The sequence below is a fragment of the Hemibagrus wyckioides genome, linkage group LG23, assembly GCF_019097595.1.
Source record: "Hemibagrus wyckioides isolate EC202008001 linkage group LG23, SWU_Hwy_1.0, whole genome shotgun sequence".
NCBI lineage: Eukaryota > Metazoa > Chordata > Actinopteri > Siluriformes > Bagridae > Hemibagrus > Hemibagrus wyckioides.
In genome coordinates, this window is record NC_080732.1 from 1,257,033 (window position 1) to 1,279,231 (window position 22,199).

Sequence of the window (22,199 nt, forward strand, 5' to 3'; positions counted from 1 at the left end):
CAGTCAGATATGCAGATTATATGATACATTTTATGAGGCTCGGATATGTGGGTGTGTCCTTTTCTTCAGCTGGTAGATCAGAGATAATGTCCAGCAGTCCTTGGAGGACTTCATCTCAAATGAAATTAGCTTCCTGCGTGGGTCAGAAATAGCTGTTCAGGTGTTTTGCTGTGACGGTAATGGCTGCAGTGTTCAGGTGAGTCCAGCCCTCCGTGTGAAGCCATTTATTTTATTCAGTCCCTCTCTCCGTCTGTCTCTGTGCTCATCGGGACGCCCTGTCTCACTCTAATCATGTTTATTTTTCCGCAGCGAAAAGGGGGTCAGTCTTCAGAATCGCGTATGGACGCTTTAATTTGGTTCTCAGTGTGAGGGATAGAAGTGCGCCTGTGTGAGAGCGGCTACGAATGTAATTTCTCTTCTGTGCAGCAGTGCAGCCTGGGGGTTTTATAGAGGATAAAGCGGAGGACATCATTAGGTCCGTGGTGACCGGGAGACTCGGGGACTTCTCCAGACGTATTCGCAGGGAGGAAAACGTTCAGATCTTTGGCTGAGGGTCTGATCGGCTCTGTAGGGGTTCAGAGGGGCATTTAGGGAAGCTGTGCAATCTATATTGGATTTATTCCTGTTGTGTGTACAGGTGTGTGGCTCTCCTGCGGTGAGGAAGTCAAAGGCAGTAAATTCGTGGATGTCGAGGTCACGCCAGAGTCACACTCAGATTCTCCGTCTGACGTGACTCCGTTCATCACGTCTCTCTCTCTTTTTCACATCCCTCCCTTACACTTTTTTCTCCACAGAGGATTGCAGGGAGTGTGAAAGACTCGTTTTCAGCTTTTCGTCCCTGCGGCTGCTTCGGCTGTGTGATATCACTTCTGATAAAAACTTCAATCTCTGTACTTTCACCTGCTACCTGGTTTCAGAGTAAACATAATGATCTTACGCACCTTAAGATATTTAAAGGTGAAACATACATACTAAAGATAAAACCATGTCTCCTTTGATGGCATCATCCTAACGTTGGTGTTAGTCCTGAGAGTGTATCAGAGCTGAAAAGACCTTTACTCTCATCATTTCTGCTCAATCCTCCAGTGTAGTCTTTTTGCGTTCTGGTCATTTTGTCTAATGTAACTGAGAAATCCACTGACAATGGAATCTCCATCTCAAGTAATTATGTGTGTGTATGTGTGTGTATGTGTGTGTGTGTGTGTGTGTTTACTCCTTGTTTCTTTTCTTTCTTTTTTTTTTAAACAAAATGCATCTGTATAACCAAACGATTCTGAAGCAATTTTCTCCGTGGGAGGAGTGTGTAATTTTCTATTTGGTGACATTCTGATGTGTAAGAAACTAGTGTGTGTGTGTTTGTGTGTGTGTGCTTTTATATCTTAGTGAGGACCAAATTTCCCCACAAGAATAGGAATATCTGACAGGTTTGGCCTTTTGGGGGCATTTTGTTTTTAATGTTTGTTTTTTAAAAAATTATAAAAAAAAAGAGCTGAACTGTGTGAAAAGTGGAAGGTCCTTACTATGACAGACAAACAAGCCAAAAGAAACCTGTGTCTGTGTGTGTGTGTGTGTGTACAGTGCTTTAATGGCCGGAGTGGGCGATGGAGGGGAGAGATGTCAGCGAGGGCGCTGTTTAATGACTCCAGAATAATTCCTTCCTCATTAGCGTGAGCTCAGAGGATCCACCAGGGCTTGAACCACTAGAGCATGGCGTACCTCAACAGTCTTTATCTCTGTATTATTGCATTTGCATAACATTACAGCCCCCGCATGAGAGAGCGTGAGCGAGAGAGAGAGAGAGAGAGAGAGAGACAGAGATGGAGCGAGGGAGTCCACTCCGAAAGGCCGCACGCACTTCATTTTAAAAGGGTATAGTGGACGTCCCTGCAAATCTAATCAGAAGTAAGTGGAGGTGGTGGCGATGCTGCTGTGGTAGGAGGTGAGTGCACACAATAAGTGACATGCGGAGGAAGAACTTTCCAGAGTTATTAGAGTCATTAGAGCGGCTTTTAAGTAATATTACAAAGACAAGCTCTTCATATCAAACCCTTTAAATTCACGGGAGCCGTGATTTGTCCGTATGCTGACGTGTTTCCTATTCAAACAGGAAGCTGGAGAGATGGTCTGTAGAAGAAGGGCTTGACTGATTCGCCCAACAGCCTTGCACAAAGTCGGCCTATATGTTGTTTGTCTGCACTGTCTTGTCTTGTCTTGTCTTGTCTAGTCTTCCTGTGCACTTCTGTTGTATGTCTAGTTCTTAAAGACTGCACCTTAAGTATAGTTTAATTTTTTTAGTTTAATTTTAATTTTTAAATTATAGTTTAATTTTTTATCTCTATGTCATAACTCTATGTTTGTCTGCATCACTGTACTTTGTCTGTGTTCTGTGTAGCACCTCTGGTCTAGGAGGAACGTTGTTTCACTTCACTGTGTACTGCATCAGCTATATATGGTTGAAGTGGCAATAAAGCTTCTTTGACTTTGACTTTGACTTTGAGGTACGTCTAAATGCACTTAGCAAACTAGGATGCTAAACATGGAGAACAGCAAAGACGTTAACGAGAACCTTACCTTTTTTAAATCTGTGGATAATCACCACCTTCACCCCCTTTAACGTGGACGATGGTGAGATGGTGCATGTTTTTGGAGGCAAGGTTGAGCATCGGGGCCACTGATGGTAACGAGCTGCTACTGTAGAGCAAGACACACCCCCTATATGTTATAGAGAGCATTTAATTGGATACTCACAAGTCCTGTACAGGATGAGTCATTAAAACCTTCATATCAAACTATAAACTTAAAGAGAGAATATCTCAAAATCCATTTTTGGTAATTTGTCTATAAATATCATCATGGTGACTAAAAAAACATCAATTAAAAAGCTCTGAAACAGTTATTTGGATTTCAGAAATAATCTTTTTCTTTCTCTACAGAAATCCTGACTCTCGTGTGCAAAATCTCTATCTGATCTTCATGGCAGGACTCCAATCTAACACCCTGATCTGATGGATAGAAAAGCAAGCCAGCCAGGAGGTTCATTTCCAACCTATTTATCAGCATGTAGTTTTGTTCAAATGATGGAGGTGTGCCTGTAGCCTCGTATCGGATTGCTCTGAGCCTGAAACACAGTGCTGAATTTCCTTTTCTTTCCTTCCAGATGAGGAACAGTGCAGTGTATCCTATATACGTTTAGAAAAAAAAAACATTTAATTCAGTCATTTTTCTCCCCCTGAGGTGCAGATCAATTTCCATAGACTGGCTCGAGGTATTTTCCGTCATTAGGCTTTTGAGCGCCGGCTGTAAACTGCAGGCCAGCGGGGGACTGGATGCAGCTGCACGCTTCACTCGGGGTTTATTCCTCTGTCGCTGTAAGAAACATGCAGGATGTGGGTCACTGCATGAAAACGCTACCTTCTTTTCCAACAAAACCAATTAGCAAGAACATTTACAATCTTAAACACTCTATTATTTAAAAAAAAGCTAAAATTTCTCAATATGATACAGAGATAAACCTTATAATAAGAGAGAGTAACAAAATTAGCTTTTAGTCTGGTTTTTAATTCACTTAAAACAGACATCACTTTTAAATCACATAAGAATCTTTAAGAATAAAATTAATTGACCAAATGTTTAAAGTGTTAGTGGAATTTATGGTTCCTAATATCTTTTTTTTTTTTTTTTTAGCTTTAATAACTGAATGATTAAATTTGTGTCAAATTTCAACAAATCATGATGACAGTAAATATTACTGAGTGCAAAATCTGTTCATTCTCGAAACATCTAAATAAAAATAAAAACAAATATTTATTGTATGTGCTATAGGCCTGTATGGCATAGAGAATAATCTAGAAACATTGATAATAACAACAAACCCCCCAAAAAAGAGAAATGGCTGACTGAAAAAAATATTTCTTGTTTTTCTCGCAAATTCATGATTAGATTATTTATTCTGGTCTAGACTAGAACCCTAGAACCTATAAAGTGCTATTTATTAGTCATTTTAGTTGCATTATTTATTTTTTTAAACAAATATTACAAATTTCTCCTGCAGATTTGAAGCATCACCCAAAACATGTTTAAGAAAATCTCTTTACAGGCTGAGATTGCACAACACAATGTCCCATCAAAGTGTCTCTTTCCAAAAGCCATTCAAAAGCCGGCAAGAAAGATTGTTTGAAATTTCGCTTTCTGGAAGTAAAATGGTGTATCCCCCCCTCCTTTTCTTGTCAAATGACCCATTTACCTCGGAACACAACGAGAGGAAGGGCACGGAGGGCGTAGCGTGGGGGGAATGAAGGAGGAAAATTGATTCTGCATGATGATGAAAGGCATAAATAAAGCACAGCAGGGGAAATTCAATGCATAACCAGCAGAAGTTCAGTTCCAGACCAGGTTCCAGCTTCTGAGACACACAGACCAGGCAATCAGGGGCTGAAGAGCTGCTGATTACCTGGCCGAGAGCTGAAACAGAACTGAACGCTCCTGGATTGAGGATCATGTTCCACGCTGCACATGACACATGGGGTTTGAGGCATAATAGAAATTGGGACATATTAGCTTCATGCATACAGACTGGAGGAAATCAAACGCAAGAAGCACACACTCTCCGAGAACAGGTGCCGAACAAATGGAACTGAACAAACGGACTGGAAATGTAACTCAGTACACGTGTAGATGTTTTTAGGATAATACCATTAGAAATCTTGTGCATGTCTTTGGAGCTTAGAACTAAGAAAATTCTCAAAACAGGGCTGTGTGATGAAGCAGAGCTACTGATACCACCAACAAGCTGATTATTTTCCTGTTACAGCACATCACAATGAAGTGTTTCATTCCTCTTATACCTCAGCAATTTGACAGCAGTTACAATTTAGAACTTTAGAACTTTATAATTCCACATTTAATGTTGTGGAAGCTTCTCAAGGTCTCCAGTCTCATCAAGCACATCCACACAGCAGCATCTGGTCTGAAAGCAAAACAAAAAAGTCAATAAGAATTAATTTGTGTTTCTAATGTGAAGAATAAAACATGGTTGCGTTTCATTTTTTCTTACACCACATCAATTTACTGACTATTATAAATGTTATTTATTAAAGAATAATGTGTTTTTTGCAACGTTGCTGAACATTCTCAGACAAGTCAGTTCCTGTTGTCACTTATGTTACAGCAGCTACAAACAGTCGTTCCCTCACCAGCCTCTCTTTATTCTATCTAAGATTAGGTTAATAAAATAAATAAAATTGCAGCTTACTGAGAAACCGCAAAAAAAAGTGTAAACTCTTCTGTCCTGAAGATGTTAGAAAAGTTACAGACTGTTACCAGGGCTGACACTGGAGACTCCTTCTGTAAATATTAAGCCAGCATGTCCCTGAAAAAATCGTCACCATATCAACGATTACAGATGTTTTGAAAGTCCATTTGAGTGGAGACTCCTCCCCCTGAGAAGGAGCTGCTGCTATAATGCATGAGAAGAAATGCATTAATATAAAGCTTTGAGTTCTAGAAAATTCCTCAACACCTTCTGACCAGTTCAGAAGGAGTCTCCAGTGTCAGGACTCGGTCATTCTTTGTACATGCTGAAGAGATCCTGGTGTGATGAATGAAAGAGGATGATGAAGACTGGGTTTACTTTTAAAATACATTGAACACTGTTCATATGTTTACACTGAAGAACCAGAATGTACCTGTACTGAATATTGCAGTTATTTGATTGATTGATTTATTTTTATTTTAGACACGATGTAAAGAATTTATCCAGCTTTAATTCATGCTCCAGAAACGTGTCATGAGACGTGACTGTGATCAAGTCCTGTCCTGGCAAGTTTATCTTGGCTACTGGTAAAGACATTTGTTTGCACACCTCTCGAGTGACCAGCTAACCTCTCCACCCACTGAAAAACTGCTGACGTCACGTGCAGTCTGAGCTTAATTAAACCCATATTGAGAAAAGTATAAATTCAGCCGCTCTCTCACTCTCTTTCTGTCTCGCCCTTTCTCTCTCTCTCTCTCTCTCTCTCTCTCTCTCTCGGTGGAGCTGATGTGAGGTGGGACAAAGTCTCTGAAGGCTGTTATAAACTACCTCTTCTATCTTTTTGTAAACTTTTAACCAAGCGCGCGCGATGGCTGGGCTGAAGGTGAGTCACGCGCACACGGTACATAATTTGATCGCGATAAAATAACGCATAATATTTCTCTTGCACGGTATTTTTGTGCGGTTGTGATGTGTGAAGCGTTAGGGGCGTTCCTGGTTAGCCAATCAGAACGCAGGAAAAACATCGGCAGCCCAGATGTTGTGTGCTCGCGCTGAACTTTCATCTCGGTGCAGGAAGTAAAACCGATTATATGCGGTGTATATCTAAATATATTTCAAACATTTTGAATGTTTTTTAGTGAGTTTTATTTATTTCAAAAATTTGCATCACGCATCAAAATCTCGTGGATTCGTTTTCTTTTTTAATTTGACTTTATGATGTTTTATAAATAGTTTGGTTGAGGGAAAATCATGCAAAACACTCTTTTAAAACTAAACCTGTGATGTTGCGACATGTCCAGTATCCTAACTCCTCTGGACTTTGTCCAGCCCCCTTTTGCAAATGCACATCCAGCATGACTCAGCTCGAATTTATCGACCCCCCTGAATCCCCACATACCCTCTACAGATGTTGTGTTGTATGCAAATAATCTTCTCAACTTTACATTTTTTCACTTTAGTACCTGAGTGGATTTGGCAACGAGTTTTCCTCAGAGGATCCGCGCTGTCCCGGGGCTCTACCTGAAGGCCAGGTAACTACCATAAACACAGTGTTTTTATTCTTTCATATCATTTCTGTTCAGTGTCCTCATGTCAAGCATTTTAGTGAAAATAGTCTACAAACATATCCACAAGACTCAGGACAGGTTATCATCACGTGACTTCTGAATCAGGATTCATAAATGAAGTGGAAGGTAATAAAACATGAGCGTGTCACCGTTATTCCACTTTAGGGGCAAAATAGAGAGATAAACTCAGGGTTATAAAACAGCAAGGTCTCTCAGATGAAATGTTCAAAGATTACAATATTTACAGCTTAAAAACTGTCCCCATGTTGAACATACCCCCACGTTAACACACACGTGACACTTCAAGGGGAGTGAATACTTCATTTTTATGATAATCTGTATTCTAAGTCATATATGTTCACTCCGTTACATTTTAGAGGAGTGATTGACATGTTACTGGTCACCTAATGTTTTTTTTTTGGGCCCACCCACTTCAACATGGACGAAGTGTAAAATCGAGCTAATCTAGATCTAAATTTCAGTCAAGCTGCTTAATGACTAAAACTACTCTACTGTTAAAGTTAAAAATACTATGCTACTAACTAATGTTACATTTTTTCTAGAACAATCCACAGGTGTGTCCGTATGGATTGTATGCTGAGCAGCTCTCAGGCTCGGCCTTCACCTGCCCTCGAGGAACCAATAAGCGGAGGTATATCAATAACTGTGTATGTGTATATGTACACTGATCGGCTGTAACACTCTTACCACTGACCGGTGAAGTGAATAAGACTGATCTCCTCATCATGGCCCCTGTTAGTGGGTGGGATATATTAGTGAACATTTTGTCCTCAAAGTTGATGTTAGAAGCAGGAAAAATGGACAAGCGTAAGGATTTGAGTGAGTTTGATGATGGATTAAATTGTGATGGCTAGACCACTGGGTGAGAGCATCTCCAAAACTGCAGCTCTTGTGGGGTGTTCCCGGTCTGCAGTGGTCAGTGTAGGCCCCACCTCGCAACTTACAGGACTTAAAGGATCTGCTGCTAACACCTTGGTGCCAGATACCACAGCACACCTTCAGGGATCTAGTGGAGTCCATGTCTGGAGAGGTCAGGGCTGTTTTGGCAGCACAAAGGCGGACCAACACAATATTAGGCAGGTGGTCATAATGTTATGGCTGATCTGTGTATATAGTACCTTGTCCACCATTATTAGTTAGCTAGTTATTTCAGTATCAGTGTCTTTATTTACATCAGTAAAACTGTCTGAATATTTAACTAGCACAGATAAGATTTAGGGAGCTAGCTAACTAGATAAAAACATTCGCACACAGATTTTGCATCTAAATGTTTTAAAGGTTCAGTGTTTTGTCTGAAACTCTGGAGTTTCTCCTCGTTTTAGTTTCTCTTCGTTAATGGAAATCCATGTTTAATAAAATGTTTCATCATAAATTTGTGTTTGTTTTTATAAATTCTCTCATTTCACTGAATCCGTCGCTTCATATTTTCAAGTAGCTAGACCCATATTTTGGGAGGTCCTGAGCTAATAATATATATATATATATAGAGGCATGGAGTATATTTTGTGACATCTCAGGTAGCTGATTATTTGTAGCCACACCCAGAAATCTGTTTGATGTAATGAGAAAGTCTGCTTTAAATAAAAAATATTGACTTTTTGCATCCTAAAAGTATTATCCAAACATTTAAATGTGTGTGTGTGTGTTTATGTGTGTGTGTGTGTGTGTGTGTGATTACAGCTGGCTATACCGTATACTTCCTTCTGTTCAGCACAGACCCTTCACTTCCTTCACCCGTGGAAACCTCACTGAAGACTGGAATGAAGTAGAACCTGATCCCAACCAGGTAATTCTAACATCTTTAGATATTTCAATATCTTTTCATGGCCCTTTTATTTTTTATTTTATCTGATTGTTTTTTCACTCATGAAAGCTTCGATGGATGCCGTTTACCATCACTAAAGCTCTGGAGAAGAAGGTGGATTTTATAGAGGTAAGCTCAAAACATATAAACTCTTTCCTGTGTGTGTGTGTGTGTGTGTAGGATTTAATTCTTTTTGTTTTAGGGTCTGCACACTATCTGTGGTGCCGGAGACTCGAAGTCTCGCAATGGGATCGCCATCCACATATACACCTGCAACACGTCTATGATTGACAGGTCAGTGATCTATTCAAATAAATCATAGAAAGATTCCCAGCTGAGTCACTAACACAAAAATATTCTAAACAACAAGAAACTCACTCAACTCTTTTCATTCCTAGGTGCTTCCAGAACTCGGATGGAGATTTCCTCATTGGTATGGTCTCATGATGCAGTTATACGCTTGCTCATGGCTGTAAATTAGCTTCTTCTTCATGGCAGGAATATATACACTGTATTGCCAAAAGTTTTGGGACGTTTGCCTTTACATGCACATGAATGTAATATGGAGTTGTCCCGCCCTTTGCATCTATAACAGTATCCCATTGCGAGACTGCGAGTCAACTCTTCTGGGAAGGCTTTCCACAAGGTTTAGGAGTGTGTTAATGGGAATTTTTGACCATTCCTCTAGAAGCGCATTTGTGAGGTCAGGCACTGATGTTGGACGAGAAGGTCTGTCTCACAGTCTCCACTCTAATTCATCACAAAGGTGTTCTATGGGGTTGAGGTCAGGACTCTGTGCAGGCCAGTCAAGTTCCTCCACACCAAACTCACTCATCCATGTCTTTATGGATCTTGCTTTGGTCAGTGGTGTGCAGTCATGTTGGAACAGGAAGGGGTCAGCTCCAAACTGTTCCCACAAAGAGCATGAAATTGTCCAGAATGTCTTGGTATGAAGCTGAAGCATTAAGAGTTCCTTTTACTGGAACTAAGGGGCCGAGCCCAGCCCCTGAAAAACAACACCTGAACTCAATGATCTGGAGGGGTGTCCCAAAACTTTGGCAATATAGTGTAGAAGTGGGTGTTGTGTTAATCCTGGTGTTTGCCGTATAACGTTTGTTTTAGTGCCGCAACAAGGTGAAATCTTGGTCACCACTGAGTTCGGGAAGATGATGGTGGAGCCGAATGAGATCTGCGTCATTCAGGTGGGTCTTAAAACAGACGTGTTATGTTTTTATTCTTACACCACAGCTCTGCTGAGTTCTGGATTCTAATTGGTTGGAAGGTGATGATGTGTTTTCTCTGAAAGCTGCAAATCACAGGGTTATGTCCATGCGCTCGTTCTGATATAATATCATATTGTTTATTGTGTAAGGAAGGAGTCTCCAGTGTCAGCGCTCGGTAACAGTCAGAGGTGACACTTTAGGTTTTCTGACATCTCCAGGACAGAGGAGTTTCTACACTTCTTTGAATTTTTTTTTAATTCTTTAAGAGAGAGAATAAAGAGAGGCTGGTGAGGGAGCGACTGTTTATTTATAGCTGCTATAGTATAAGTGAGAAAAAGTTGTTGCACAGAAATCCAACAAGATTAAAAGTAACGAGAAACGGATAAAATAATACTAATGTAATAAATAAAAACTGTAATAGTTATAAAATTCTTCACACAACTTGTTTACAAACGTGAGTTCATTCTTCCCGGTGTTTTGTCCTGCTGTAGAGCGGCGTCCGTTTCAGCGTGGACGTGTTTGGTGAGACCAGAGGTTACATCCTGGAGGTATTTGGAGCTCACTTCGAGCTGCCGGACCTCGGACCTATAGGTACCGCCTCCATGTCATTCATTCTCTTCTTCATGGATATAAATGTATTTGTAGGTTCATCAATGTTTCCTGTAATGATTTCAGGAGCTAACGGACTTGCTAATCCCCGAGACTTCCTGACTCCTGTGGCATGGTTTGAGGATCGGACCGTAACCAGTGGATACACCGTCATCAACAAGTACCAGGGGAAACTCTTCACCTGTCAACAGGTACATGACATCATCAGGGGTTCAAATTCTGATCTCTTTCTTTCTTTCTTTCTTTCTTTCTTTCTTTCTTTCTTTCTTTCTTTCTTTCTTTCTTTCTTTCTTTCTTTCTTTCTTTCTTTCTTTCTTTCTTTCTTTCTTTCTTTCTTTCTTTCTTTCTTTCTTTCTTTCTTTCTTTGTGAGGTAAACCAATAGAAATGAATGATTTCCAAAGGAGGGAAAAATTAAAAAAGCATGAGAGAAAGTTACAGAAGCTAAAAAAAAAAGAAACAATAAAAAACAATAAAAGAATTTAAAAACCTTGTGTGAGAAAAGAAAAGGAGAAAAATAGGAAAGACGTGAGCATAAAACTGATTGGTCAGCTGTGAAGCGTACTGTGACATCATCAGCTTTGGTTTCAATAAAAAAATTAAATAAATAAATAAATAAATAACCCATATATATATATATATATATATGTAACCCTTAATTCTCTCTAATTAGATTTGAAAGACAGTGTGACAGAATTAAATTGTGATAATGATAATATATGATGTGATGAATTAACAACACACGTTAATTAATGACATCGTCAGTGACAAAAGGAATTCTGAATGACAAACTTTAAACGCAAAAATTAAAGAAATATCTACTAATTAATTACATCTCATTATAAACCCTTTATAACAATATAACATAAAAATATTGTTATTAAAACAAGACATAGATTCCTTATTGCTCACTAAAAATTTTTTAAAGTGAAACTGACTTTAAATAATAATAACCTCTGTAATACAGCATATAGGATATAATTAATACCATTATAATTAATTATAGTTGGTTATATTCATTTAATAAAAATCAGAAAATGTTTAATTCTCTTCTTCTCTCCCTCAAAATCCTGTCTAATTCAGACATTATTAAATCACCTGGTAAAAATTTTTTAATTTTTATTTCATAAAAATTTAATTAATTCATTATTAAGACATTTTTAGGAAAATAATTGTAATAGTTATTTTCCCTCTTCTTTTTCTGCTTATTTACACGACCTGTTGTTTCCTCGACAATAAACTCGTTCTATATTGCGTTAAAGGATCAGCGAGCTCATCTTTGTTAATCCTTAGGTTGTAATTAAGTTTAATTAGCCAACGTCAGAATCATCAGCATTTTCACAGCATAAATCTTTCCATCTGGAAACTATTTCCTGACTCAAGCGTTCGTTTCAGCAAATTTTCCTCGGAAATGATTTTCCTCCAGCTTCCTGTTGCGTGTGTAATCGGATCGACGTGCGGCGGGAGAATTTTATTAACCGTCAGAGGGATGAGATCTTCTCTTTATTACAATACCTCATCAGATATTATGACGTGGGATTATTATTATCATCATCATTATTATTATTATTATTATTAATGGTGGTGGTGGTGGTGTTGGGGCAGAATTCGTCCACTCCGTTTCCCTCCTGAAGTGTGTATATATTTATTTATTTCTATACGAGGTTGTCGGACGGCGTCTGGAGGGAGCCGTTGCTGTCTCGTCCTGCTGTTCTGCTCTCCAGCTGAGCGCTGAAATTGCTCGAATTAACTTATTATTTGCTTGACTGGGCCAATCTGTTTGTGTTTTGTGTGTATGAGTGTTTTTTTCTCCGTTTTAATCAAGTCTGGTGGAGTTATCCTGCAAGCAGTAATGTCTGTGAGATTACAAACATCAGGGTCCAGGAAGCACCCAGGGTGTGAGGAGAGAATGTCTTTGTGAGAATGTATATAACAGTGAAAAGGAAAAAATGGAGAAAACACACACACACACACACCAGAGAGAGAGAGAGACACACACACACACACAGAGACAGACTACTCTTTAAATGTGTATTTATTTGAGTTTGTGCCTCAAGTTTTCTCTGTGTGTGTGTGTGTGTGTGTGTGTGTGTGTGTGTAACGAGGGTCAGACCTGCAGGTAGTCTTGGCTGTAATGGCTGTAATGAATTATATTGATTTTACAGCCACCATTCACCGTTTTTTCACGACAACATTTTCAACAGAGGACTTTATAAAATTGCTGGGTTTTTTCTTCTTCTTCTTCTTCTTCTTCTTTTCTTTTTAACAATCACAATGAAGACATATCTCCACTATAAATCCACTTCACAATTTCATTCCTGGCAGGAAAATAGAAGAAGTTTGTAAAAAATAAATAAATAAATAAAAAGAAGAGATAAAAGAAAGTTGTACTCGGAGTGTTAAGTGGATGTGTTAAGAAACGTAACAACTGTTTCACGTGTTTTAAAGCAGACACTGGCCTGGATTCTGAACAACACTGACAGCACACACACACACACACACACATACACACACACATATTTGTGGAATAAATGAAGGAACAAAGGAAACCCAGGCTGTGTTCATGATCTGTCTGTTTTTCTCCGCAGGACTTTTCCCCCTTTAACGTGGTGGCCTGGCACGGAAACTACACTCCCTACAAATACAACCTGGACAACTTCATGGTCATCAACTGTGTAGCGTTCGATCACGCTGTGAGTAAAAGTCATTTCATTACAGATGAGGTGAAGATCAGGGTGTCAAACACACATCGGGCCCGATGAAGGCCATGGTTCGGTCCACAGCGTGAACTGACCGACGCGTATCACGTGAAAATGTGAAACCTTTGACATAAATTGACCTTTTTTTCTTGACATAATCCACACTGAAGTGGAGATGTGTTTCAGCTATTTATAATAAATTCAAATGCAAAATATTCAGATTTTCATTTAACTGATGGTTATTCAGTTTTGTGGACCAGAACAGCAAGTCTCTGTTAGTCCACTAGGGGGCAGCCTACTGTTTTGAGAACGGAAATGTTAGCTGGTTAGCATGGGTAAGTGTGTGTTTCACACTTTCTAGCTAGAATCCACTTGTAAACAGTGTTGGGGAGTAACTAGTTACATGTAACGGCGTTACGTAACTTAATTACAAAATAAATGTAACAGTAACTCGTTACAGTTACTTAGAAAAATACGTAATTAAAATTACAGTTACTTATGAAAATGTTAAAGATTACAAATAGAGTTACATCTGAATATTTTCTTTAAAAAACTAGTATATGTTGAATAAATATTAATTTGTTGTTCGAGTTTGTTAAAGCGGTGCTATTCTGAGGATTCTGATTGGTTCTCTGGTTTGAATTTGCGGAGCGTCTGCCAATTACATTAATCCACATTGCCGCGGAAAGCTTTAGGCCAATACACTGTCTGAGAGTGACCACCATGGCGACTGATTCCAAAAGTCCTGGAAATTTAAAAATAATTTCATCCTGAAATCCAATAAGGGGCAAATATAACAGTTCAGGGGGAAATTAGTTTCCCGGCTGTTAAAATGCTTTCAGTATCAAAGGCTTCAATGTTGAACCTGAGGAAGCATCTGCAGGTATGGAACCTGGCCTTTCTTTATTTTATAATATATTTAAATTGTAAAATTTTTGTCATTTGTATACAGAAATAAAAACAGACCCTTTAGTTTGGAATGATATATTACTCGTTTCTGTATAATAAAAAGTGACGGAGTGGTCAGTTGATTTACTGAAGCTGCTCTGTGGAAAAAAATCCACTAAAACGCGCCTGCGCATTCATCGAGCCCACAGTGTACTCAAGACCTGTATTCATAACATTCACCACAAATTAGCTAGTCTGCTAGCCATGGGCGTCGCTAGGCCATTTTAAAGCAACCCTAAAATTCTGCGATTGTCCATAAACTGTACACGAATAAGTGACCTCCTCAGTCCATTTTACATTTCATATGAAAACTCCGGCTGACTTTCGGCTCCTCCCCCTCTTTCAGCGCGTTCTTCAATCCGCAGACCGCGGAGTCACAGAGCGAGGATCAGAGGACAAGTGTGTGTGTGTGTGAGAGGGTGTGTGTGAGAGTGTGAGGGTGTGTGTGTGTGTGTGTGTGTGAGTGCGTCACAGAGCGAGGATCAGAGGACAAGTGTGTGTGTGTGTGAGTGTGAGAGTGAGTGTGAGTGTGTGTGAGTGTGTGTGAGTGTGAGAGTGAGTGTGAGTGTGTGTGTGAGTGTGAGAGTGAGTGTGTGTGTGAGTGTGAGTGTGTGTGTGAGAGTGAGTGTGAGTGTGAGTGTGAGTGTGTGTGTGAGTGTGTGCGTGTGTGTGTGAGTGTGAGAGTGAGTGTGAGTGTGTGTGTGAGTGTGTGTGTGTGTGTGTATGAGTGAGTGTGAGTGTGTGTGTGAGTGTGTGTGAGAGTGAGTGTGAGTGTGAGTGTGTGTGTGAGTGTGTGTGAGTGTGTGTGTGTGTGTGTGAGTGTGAGTGTGTGTGTGTGTGTGAGTGTGTGTGTGAGTGTGAGAGTGAGTGTGTGTGTGAGTGTGAGAGTGAGTGTGTGTGTGAGTGTGTGTGAGTGTGAGTGTGTGTGTGTGTGTGAGTGTGTGCGCGTGTGCGTGTGTGTGATCAGGAAGACTCGTATTTGTCTTGTTCAATACTCAAATGTTATACACATCTATGTAATACAGTTTACCATCCTGCATTAAGCATTAAGTTTACCATCCTACCCTGTTAGTCAAACCTTTATTTTATTTTATTTTATTATTTATTTATTTTTTATTTATTTATTTTTACTATTATACCCTCATTTTACTATTATACCCTCAAATGAAAATCCTAAAATCGTCCCTGCTGGCTAGCTCCCTTTACCAGGCACACTTCTATTTCTGAACCCTTTGACAGAAAAATATATATCTCACACTTTTCCTCCTTGTAAATGTGTTGGTGTCAGATCTAATATAACTCAGTTATTTTAGCGCTGTAGTGTACATTATGATGACTCTTTACAGATTATGTTTTTTTTCCAAGGCATTGTTACTTGCCAGTGTGTCCTGTCATAGCTATGCAAAGATCTGATTCCTAAAACAGTATTAAACAGGTTTTGTTCTGAAGTCTGGTTTTGTGGCTGGGTTTAAAATGAAATTAATATAATCTTAATTCAAGAGATGAAAGATTTAAAATTCTAACAGTAAACAGAGTTGAGTTCTACTGTAAGGTTAACCCTGCCTGGGATAAATGTTTGGAAATGGTTTAGTTGAAAATATCCTTTAGAAACTTAAAAGTAATCAAAAAGTAATCAGTTACTTTACTTTTATAAAGTCATTGAAAAGTTACACGACTTATTACATTTTAAACAGAGGAACCTGTAATCTGTGACCTATTACATTTCCAAAGTAACCTTCCCAACACTGCTTGTAAATGACCTAATCCTGAACTGGTCATTGATTCTAGAGGAATCTAAATCCAGAAACACACTGATATTAGTGTCCAGCATTTTATGAGAAGCAGAACCTCTTTATTTTTATTTTTATGTCTTGACTTCAGGTTTTGTTCTTATTCTGCTCCTGTGACACGACATGAAGTTCCATGTCACTTGTTTCGTGACTGTCATGGACAGTAGAATTTTATTCTCCTTGACCGTCATGGACAGTAGATCCAGTTCTTCTGCTTCTTTTTATTCAGTATTTTACGTTTGAAATATTTCTACATGATTCTAATGTTTCCATTCTACATGTCGATCATTAAGGAAGAGAAAAGCAGAGATAATCAGAGCAGAACTTATCCATAATGAAATCCCTCTCAGTTTTGTAGGCAGGGTTCAGTAAAATACTAAAAACACCTCCAACCTTTTTTTCCTCCAATGCCCTTCATCTGGACGTTACAGCTGACGTTATTCTGCGAGTTGTTATACTTCTGAGGTTCTCTCTTTCAGGATCCGTCCATTTTCACTGTCCTGACGGCCAAATCCACTCGCCCCGGGGTGGCCATTGCTGATTTTGTCATCTTCCCTCCTCGCTGGGGAGTCGCGAATCACACCTTCAGACCTCCGTACTATCACAGTGAGTGTGGAGAGCTGAATTATTTTCACACAGGAATGACGTCAGGTTCAAAAAACCGTACGATGTTTGTGTATTGTTTTTGTGTGGAATTTATTTATTATTATTTAATACAATATAAATGTATTTACAAATCTAATGCATAAAAAACGTGTGAAATGTGTGTGTTACTGATAAATCACTTAAAAACGTTACTAAAAGCTCATCAGTGCTGAAATATGATCAGATAATTAATTAAAATACTTTTATTTATTTATTTATTTTACATTCCACGCCTGGAACGTTCTTCTCCACAAGTCATCTTTTAAAGATAAAGAAAAAGTACATTTTATTGTCCCACAGTATTTACTTCACTCTTTTTTGTGTGTTCAAGACCCCAGAAGGTCCAAGCCTGATTGTTGTGTTACAGCTCCCCCCTGTGTGTGTTTCAGGGAACTGCATGAGTGAGTTCATGGGATTGATCAAGGGTCACTATGAGGCAAAGGAAGATGGTTTCCAGCCCGGAGGAGCGAGTCTACACAGCATGATGACGCCTCACGGCCCTGACGCTGACTGTTTCGAGAAGAACAGTACGGCCGAGCTCAAACCCGAGAGAGTGGCCGAGGGAACCATGGTACGTACAAACCCATCTGTGAGCCGGAACCCGAACAAAGCTCTGACTGCTGTCCCGTCTTCTTACCTATACAAAATTCCAGCAAGGAAAAGTCCAGATCTTTATCGAGAACAGTTGTGACCGCAAGCTAAGTCTTCAACAGTCCAATTTAACTTACTTCACTTACGTCATCTGGAAACCTGATGGCTTCTCTCATTGTTTTTGGCCTGCTTCTGAACATTTGAGGCCTAAACATCTTAACCCAACAGAGTCCAACAGCCACACCCAGTCACAACAACAAAATCTTGTATCATTCAGCAGGCTAACATTATCCTATCAAGAATAGCAATACACTAGCTAGCTAGTTAGCCATTACTCATACACATTCAGCACTGTTGGCCTTCGCTCTTCTGTATCTGAACACAGATTGACTGTCCCAGTATCTGGTATCAATAAGATCTGAGGTACAAATATAAAGCGTAGGAACGAGTCCTAGTTGTATAAAAATGCCCTTGACTTAGATCCTCGGACACAAAGCTGCTGAAAGATTTTCACCCAATCAGACGGTTGTAATGTTGTAGAAATATCTAAACAATCTCTAGTCTTTAAATAGCACTTGAATAGCGCAACAGGGAGCTCACAAGTGCACTAGAAGCTCGTAACCGGGGCTTTGACTAAACACACGAACCAAACAGTTAAGAAATCTTTGTGAAATTATTAACGACCAATCAGAGCAGCAAAGTGTTTACATCGTTGCTGTAACACATCAGCTTCCGAGAAACAAAGCCCTGCTTAATCGTGACAACAAAACTAAGGCGAACATTAATGTAGCTAGAATGGCAAGACACCAGCTAGCTAGTTAGCCATTACTGTTTTCCCTTTATTTTTAAACAAAAGTGAAGAAACTGATTAAATAAATTAGCACTCATTTCCTACCTGTGTTTTGAATTTGTTTTTCCTGCTCCACATACACACACACACACACACACACTAACTGACATTAGTAGTTTCCTCAATTTCTTATTGTTTTCGCTCCACAAGATGTGATAGAAACCTTTTAGAAACCTGTTCAGTGAAAAACAGATAAGTATTATCTTGCATGTTTTTAATAAATTATGGGGCCCCTGGTTGTCTGGAGGCCTTAGGCGACTTCTTATAACATGATATAACCCTTTTCATGCTCATACATAGTGTGTGTTTACCATCATGTATGTATGTGTGTGTGTGTTTTATATCTACAGCTAAGAGCTGACAGAGACCACAATAATATTCTGAAATGATTTTCAGGAAATAAACAGGCTGGAGTGATGAAGCAGAGTTATTACCTTTAACACTCCAATCATTGTAACCATAATTTAATAAAAAAATAAAAATATTTATTAAAGAATGATGTTTTGAAGTTTAAAATAAAATTAGAAATATAAATAAAATGTTTAGTATTTTATCTCCACATCCTCAGTGTGTGTGTGTGTATGTGAAGCTGATTCTTACATCATCTACAAAAGCTGATAAACATCTCCCTCTGAAGTTTATTAATGAGATGTTCTGCGAGGTCGCTGCTCCTGAGAGTCAGAACCATGTGTAGATGTTGTCATGAGGACCAGGTGCTGCTGTGAGATCTGACTATGAGTTCATGTGAAAAAGCCTCAAGCAGCACAGTTTACTAGATTCTCCTGAAACCCCAAAGTCTACCTCCTGCATCTGTGGAGCAGATCTAACGTGATTTCTTTCTCTCTGTGGTTTCATTGCAGGCTTTCATGTTTGAGTCGTCCTTTAGCATGGCAGTCACCAAGTGGGGGCTGGACACGTGCAAGCGTCTGGACAAGAGCTACTACAAGTGCTGGGAGCCTCTGAAGAAACACTTCAACCCAAAGTGGAAACCTGGCAGCATGTAAACAGGCCACGGTCCAGAGCAACTAGCCTGAATGACCTACATTAACGAGTCAGGGTTCATGTGTTTAATCCTCTTTATATATACACACAGATATAAACAAACAAAGTGGGGACGTATGATATGATGGAAGTATGATAGTATAGACATATAAAGCTACAATAAAATGGAATTCAACACAAACTGCTCTCGCTTATTGTTTCATCAGTAAAGTTTATTTATAGTTACATGTACACCGTGAGCCGAGGATTGAACTGAAATACGAGTCAGAGGTCAGTACGAGAGTCTGTATGGCCGTTGGTACGTCCCGTCTTTGATGCGCTGCTCCCTCTTGTCCTGAAACGACACAAAGACAACTTTACTAACTTGAATTTCACTTACTCTGTGCTCATAAACCTCAGAATGATGATGAAGATGAACACAGATGAACACAGAAAGCTGTTGATTAGATTTCTATGGCAGCAGCTCTGACTGTAGCTCAGCTTTTTATGAATGCTTGTTTTCTAGCAACGGCTCATTAACAGGAAGGTTTCTGTTCTGGATTAGAACAAAATGTTTTATTTATAGCTTTAGGGAAGGAGTCTCCAGTGTCAGCGCTTTATAACCTTCATAGTTAAAGCTTTATACTTTTCTGACGCCTTCAGGATGTCTCCGTGGAACATCCTTTCAACACATTCAGCACTGTATGTCTTCACACTTCTTTATCTGAACACAGGAATGAGTTACAGTCCCAGAATCTGGTGTTAATAAGATCTCAGGTACAAATATAAAGTGTAGGAATGAGTGCTTGTTGAATAAATATTCCCTCGTCTCAGATCCTGGTCCAGTCTCTCAGGCACAAAGCTGCTGAAACATTTTCACCCAATCAGATTGTTGGAGAAATAGCTAAAGAATCTCTAGTCTTTAAATAGCACTTGAAGATGGAGCTCACAATTGCACTAGAAGAAGAAATTGTTAACAACCAATCAGAGCAGCAAATTGTTTTAAAGCCTATTAAAAAATCCTTAATCACAGTGCGATAAATTACTGTTACTTTATACTACAGTTGAGAAGATTTTGCCCTGGTTTTATTGACCCTGCTAAACACTCAGCACCACCTCACGCAGTTAAAAGGTTTACTGTACATACAGAACCACAGGAAACTCATTTCTTTCTCACGAGACGCAGTTTTGCTCATGCTCGAGCACAGAGAGGCAGAGAGGAGCAGTTCAGTTTCTGTAGCTGCAGTAAAAGCAGAGTGACGGAGCAGATAGTTCAGCTTCAATTTCTCTCTTTCCCTCAGAAAACAAAAAAAACAAACAAAAAAAAAAAACACACACACACACAGACTGCTATTTTACCAAAAACCAGAAAGTGTAAACTCCTCTGTCCTGGAGAATTCACAGTACCATGACTGTTACAGATCTGTTTACAACCGAGAATCTGGTCATAAATGTTAAGTAAATCTCACCTGTCTTTATTAAACACATCTTCTAATTCAGTTTATTATTAGTCTTAGATTAGATGGAAAGTCTGCTGTACAAGTCGCTGTATCTGAGCTGTAAAACTTTAATTTAATTAATATAAACCTGTCGCTCACGTCATGGCTGGAACTACTTTCCAAGTCGCTCTGATATACAGAAATATCACAGACTTTCTGACCAAACAGATTTAAGAATTCATCCTCACTGTGCTATAAACGTTACTCATTTCTTTGCACTTGAAGAAGGCTTAAAAGCCAAGAAAAACAACAACAACAACTTTTAAGCACAACTCACGCGGTCAGTCTTCAAGACATAGCACAAGACGAAGAGAGGAGCGACTCCGATCAGTCCGGCAATCAGGGAGGATTTGGGTGTAGGTCTGAAGTGGTTATACAGCTCAGTACGGGCGTACGTCCACCTGGCGAGCGCCGGGTCCTCCTGCAAGAACAAAAATACACAGAATATTAATGCACAATCTTTACATGATCAAAATGAAGTCCAGTCAGGTTAAACTGGACCTGATCAAACTCCGCCCTAATTAATCAGTCTATAACCAGTCCTGCATATCTAAACTTTTGTAAAACGTTAGTTTATGCAGCTGGGTATGAATATGCAAATAAGGCTCTGACACTACCCGCTGACTTTAATCGTGTTTTTGAACACGTTTTTTCCCTTGAAAAGATCTGGCAACAGTCTTATGTTCAAAAAGAGCGACACAGAAAGCATGTTTATAGAAACACTGAAGTGTGTTTGCTAACAGAACTAAATGATAATAACTATGTTATTAACACCAACTAGCACCAAGGTCACTCTCCGATTACTCACAAATTAACTTTATTATCTTTTAACTACTACAAATGTCGTGTGTCTCCACCTTTAAACTACTCATTAATCTTCAATCGAGATATCTAAGAAAGAAGCCTAGTCTCCATTTTTATTTATTAGCAGCTTTTATTTACTAGGCTAGTTAAGCTAGCTAGCTAAAGCCCAGTTTTCCTCTCCTCACTCACAATTAGCTCATTCCGCAGAGGATTATTCAGCCTTGTCTGATATTCTCTCTTTAGCCGGGCCCTGAGCGCTGCCCGCTCCTCCTCCGCCCGTCGATATTCGGGAGAAACGTTAAAATATTCCGCTGGATCTAATGTTTGTGGCCGAGTCGCCAAAGGTGCCTCCTTGTAGTCCGCCATGTTTACGGGCGGTCGCTGATTAAACACAGAGCAATATGATTGGTCCACAGGTACGTTGCGTTCTCGCGAGGTTTTCCATGAACAGGGCGCATGCGCAGAACGAAATAACATTTTACCAATATTCTTTACTGTTTCTAATTTTAGTAAAAAAAATTTTTAAATCAAAATGACATAGGATGTATGTCGTAATCACACACACACACACACACACACGCACACACTATACAACGCGTTACAGTTTAAAATATAATTTAGTAAATATTTAAATATGACTTAACTTTATATTTCAGTCTATTAACAGGCACACTATAATTTAACTGGCTTGTATAAAAATGTATTTAATAAAAAATGTTGGAGAAAGATATCGTGACGTCACCGGCCTCGTCGTTTCTAGGAGACGGTATATAAATACTAGGTTACTATAGAAACAAGAGGCACTCTGCAGGTGGTATATAGGCAGTTGAATTTGGGCTGATTTAAAGATCGTTTCCGTGAAGTTTTGGTAAGTTTTCTTACATTTGTGTTAGATTAGCGGTCAGTTTAATGACAGGA

The 22,199-nt window shown here is 39.3% G+C and overlaps 2 protein-coding genes across 2 annotated transcripts; one reads left to right on the forward strand and one right to left on the reverse strand.

Annotated features, from left to right (window-relative positions):
- Positions 1-5,971: 5,971 nt before the first annotated feature.
- On the forward strand, positions 5,972-19,180 carry hgd (homogentisate 1,2-dioxygenase). The gene is made up of 14 exons (XM_058376873.1): positions 5,972-6,134; positions 6,712-6,783; positions 7,383-7,471; positions 8,521-8,626; positions 8,714-8,773; positions 8,847-8,938; positions 9,043-9,077; positions 9,767-9,846; positions 10,359-10,458; positions 10,543-10,667; positions 13,063-13,167; positions 16,391-16,517; positions 16,946-17,127; positions 18,858-19,180. Exons 1-14 carry the CDS (start codon positions 6,120-6,122, stop codon positions 18,999-19,001), a joined length of 1,332 nt encoding a protein of 443 aa, XP_058232856.1. The 5' UTR covers positions 5,972-6,119; the 3' UTR covers positions 19,002-19,180.
- Positions 19,181-19,184: 4 nt separating this feature from the next.
- Positions 19,185-21,675, reverse strand: ndufb4 (NADH:ubiquinone oxidoreductase subunit B4). The gene is made up of 3 exons (XM_058376874.1): positions 21,471-21,675; positions 20,755-20,898; positions 19,185-19,333 (listed from the first exon to the last, which is right to left on the reverse strand). The coding sequence occupies exons 1-3, from the start codon at positions 21,645-21,647 to the stop codon at positions 19,271-19,273; spliced, it is 384 nt and encodes a 127-aa protein (XP_058232857.1). The 5' UTR covers positions 21,648-21,675; the 3' UTR covers positions 19,185-19,270.
- Positions 21,676-22,199: the final 524 nt, after the last annotated feature.